At 40.9% G+C, this 3,646-nt stretch overlaps 1 protein-coding gene across 2 annotated transcripts in view; it reads left to right on the forward strand.

Moving 5' to 3' along the window:
• Positions 1-1,666, forward strand: part of LOC101801552 (alpha-2-macroglobulin) — a 39,801-nt gene extending 38,135 nt beyond the window's left edge. For both annotated transcript variants that reach the window (XM_027449871.3, XM_027449872.3), the window contains exon 36: positions 539-1,666. In XM_027449871.3, coding sequence (XP_027305672.1) covers positions 539-564 — 26 coding nt within the window. In that variant the 3' untranslated portion in view covers positions 565-1,666. The remainder of the gene's footprint in view (positions 1-538) is intronic.
• The last annotated feature ends 1,980 nt before the right edge of the window (positions 1,667-3,646 follow it).

Raw genomic sequence — 3,646 nt, forward strand, 5'->3', positions numbered from 1 at the left:
TCTGTCTAAATCAATAGAACAAATCAAGGTCACCAAGATATATACCCCATAGAGCAGCATGTCATGGTCTGACCTTCCATGATACCGTACTGTGCTCCAGAACCTCCTGCCCAAGCATGGTATACCTTTCCACCAAAGCTGTAATATGGTACTGCTCGTAGCCCCTCATTTCCTACTCTGAGTATACAGCCATACCTGCAGCAGGAAGGAATCAAGGAGGAATCCTAAACAGCCCTTACTATTGAAGTAGTTCGTCCATTTTAAGAACTTGGGTTTGCCTCCCTCGTATGGTGAGAGAAAACTGCCCTGGTGTACACACAGCCATGTCATTTTATTTTTTTTGGGGGGGGTGAGGGGTTGAGCATAGCTGTACAATATTGCACCCCAGCCTGCTTAGCAGCTGTATGTGGCAAAGCCCTATGTGCTGCTGGCACACTGCAGCATGATACATCTTGCTCTCTCTTTCTCTCCACTTGAGAGAGGGAATTATCATATCACTCTAACTCCTGTCCCCTTCCATTTTCTCTTGTCCTTGCAGAGGAAGTAGATCAGGGCAACGTGTGAGGAATACTCCAAGCTGCTAGACCCCACCTGCCTCGCTGTCACCACCAGCTATGGAGAGAATAGACTGACATTTGGATAGTGCCTGCAAGGAATGTAAAATGAACTTTACAAACAAATTAACTGTACTGACCAATGATTTTTGAACAGCTTATTCACAGTTCTGTTTCTTGCTGCTCAATCTCCAGTCACAGCTTTAATCTGTCTGGCTTCTTAGGTTGAAGAGCATCCCATCCAGCCATGCCTCTGTGCAGAACTGTAAGGCTGACAGTTATGAAGATAGAAGATGATTTAAGTCAGGGTCAGCTTTTCTAATGTAGCCTTCTCCGAGATGTTTACTCCAAACTTGTTAGCTGAGATTCTGTCTAAACAATGGAGAAGGACAGGTACTTCTTGAGAGCAATTTCTCTTCCCTGGCTTAGAAACCATGACTTGATTGAATTGTCCTCTGCAGGTGCCTATCCATGTAACTTACCTGGAGGCAGTCAGGATGGTCAACTAACGTTACACGAAATAATGTGCCCAGGAGCCACTCCTTCCAGGGTTGTTTATTATTCTTAGAAGTGTGGGAGCAGATACACAGTCTGCCCTCTTCGAAGTTATATATGAAGCTTAGAACATGCAAGGGGTGTTGGGACAGTGGAGGGCCAGAGGGATATATGCATGTATTATGCTTTAAGCTGATAATTTATAATAATAGTGTGTTCTCCAGATGAAGCTTGGGCCTTCTTGTGGAAACTTCCATATGTTGCACCTGCTTCTTCTTGGACGTTTCCAGGGAGTATGAGTAAAAACCCTCTTGGCAAGCAGCATGGCCTAGAAGCTTCCTAGAAGCATTTGCCAGTACCCTGAGTCTAGTATAAATAGCGTGTTTATTTAAATCATGGAGTTGCTTTGGTGAAACTGTCCCTAAACCTCTTATATTAAGGTGTCTCCAGGTTGTGACTGTTTATTCTCATTAAATGCTTATTGCTAGATATCATGGCTTGTTGTATATCCAAAGTATGCACAGCTAGCTGTTGCATCCAATTTTCTCTTAGTGCGCCTATCCAAACAATGGTACTGAAAACAAATAAAGTTCTTCAGCTATTTTGCTAAATATTAATATTATTTCACATTATCTCTTGGTGATTGGTGTTCACTCACCCAAGACCTTTTTGACACCTCATATTCAGAGAAGCCTATGAAATAAACAGGCTTCAGAGAACACAGAAAAATTTCTGATTGAGCACAAATACTAATTCCATTTTTATTTGATTTAGAAATAGTAAAACCATTTCATTTCCTACCATAACATAATTTATTTTCCAGGTGCTAAAAGCGACATAGTTTTTGGTTTCTGAATGAAATTGTTTTGATTTTAGATCATTGCAATTTGCCTTTGAAGCATGTAGAGCGTGCTCTATGGGGGTAGAAATGGAATATTTGGATATTCTTGTGCTTTCCTACCTAGCCTTCCTAGCCTTGATAAAGGCTTCCTAGGCTTTCCTAGCCTTGATAAAGTTTCCTGTGTCATATGCCATGGAGGGCCAATCTCCAATACTGTATCTACAATACTCTAATAATCCCAAAGCAGGGGGACAACTATAAAAAATAAAAATGCCAGAGCAAACTGCTTTCCTCACAAAATGATGAGTTTTAGCTCATAAAAGGGAAAGAGGGTCTTCAGACACCCACATGGATAATGACAGCTCAAAGAGCTTAAGCAACATTAAAATAAATATGTTATTTGCTTAATCTGTGACATATTATTGACAACCTGGGTCTGTGCATATGAAAGAAGCTGCATGAGGGATTCCTACAGATATGTTTGCTTAAGCTATCATTGGAAAGTTCAAAGGCACTTCTGCACACAGAGCAATTCAAATAAAATACACCACATGCCATATGACCTAGTGAGCTAGGGCTGATCTCTACTGCATCTTTGGGAGAGATCTTTGGGATACTAGAGTGTATGTGATAATTTGTGTAACTAACATACAAAAAATTTAACCCAAACTACCAGATAGGGATCCAGGGCCTCTCATTTGAATTCTGCTGAAATACTCTAAGCCTAATTGTGAGCCTAGCTGTAAGCCTAGTTAGAAAAAAGTTAGAAACACACTAGCACTCTGATTGATTTGTTTTTTTTTTCTAAAGGACATACCCAGATGATGGGAACTCAGGAATCAGACAAGCAATTTGGTAATTGTCCCATATAATTTGGCCAATTACAAGAAAAAGTTCCACTCAGACTTTTGTTGCTATACCCATTCAGAGTTTATAGGCACAGTAAGGTTGACACATAAGCATTAGACAAAAGAGCACGGTTATTTGGTCAAATAAAAGCTTCTACAAAAACACTCTGTCATGCTTCCTTTGGCCATCACACCTTCTAACCTACTGTTCACTCCATGTAACACATCAGACTAGGTCAGCTAGGGTCAAGCAAGATCAGCAACTTGTCAAAGGGGAGAAAATGAAAACTGTACGAAAATTACTCAAAAGAATAAAATAGTCCTACGGGCCTCCTCTGAGGGGAATGAGATAAAGTTTTCATAAAAAATGCAACAATTTTGGCTCAGAAGGTAGATCTTGTTTGAAATTCTAGATGATGTTAAGTTCTCAGTCCCCCTCTGATTTCACTTCAGCTGTTTGGAAACAGACAATATCTTCTGTGCCAGAATGGGAAATGTTTCCTTTCACAGGTCCTCCCTTCACTTCTATCTGTTCTGAAAAATCAGTTTGGACAGGTTATACAGCCCATCTATTGCACAGCAGTGATTTCACCATGGAATCGCAGGAGTTACATGAAGAGAGGTTTATGTCCAAGAACTGTCTTGCAGAAAACACCCACATTTACAAGCAGGGATCCAAGTTTCCAGGGCATAGTGGACCAGGCAGAATTCCCTTTCCTCCTAGAGAACTGGCAAGTACGATGACAAACCTCCCCACTGCCAAAAAATGTTTGTCTCCTGGTATTCCAGAGGAATTGCCAAACACTTTCTTGCAATGGATGGCTCTTTATCTAAATCTCAGACCACAGTCTAGCTGCGGATGGGAAGAGAGAAAAGGCACACTAACAAAAAATAAGGCCAGAGGCATC

Source organism: Anas platyrhynchos, chromosome 1 (assembly GCF_047663525.1).
Source record: "Anas platyrhynchos isolate ZD024472 breed Pekin duck chromosome 1, IASCAAS_PekinDuck_T2T, whole genome shotgun sequence".
Taxonomy (NCBI): Eukaryota; Metazoa; Chordata; class Aves; order Anseriformes; family Anatidae; genus Anas; species Anas platyrhynchos.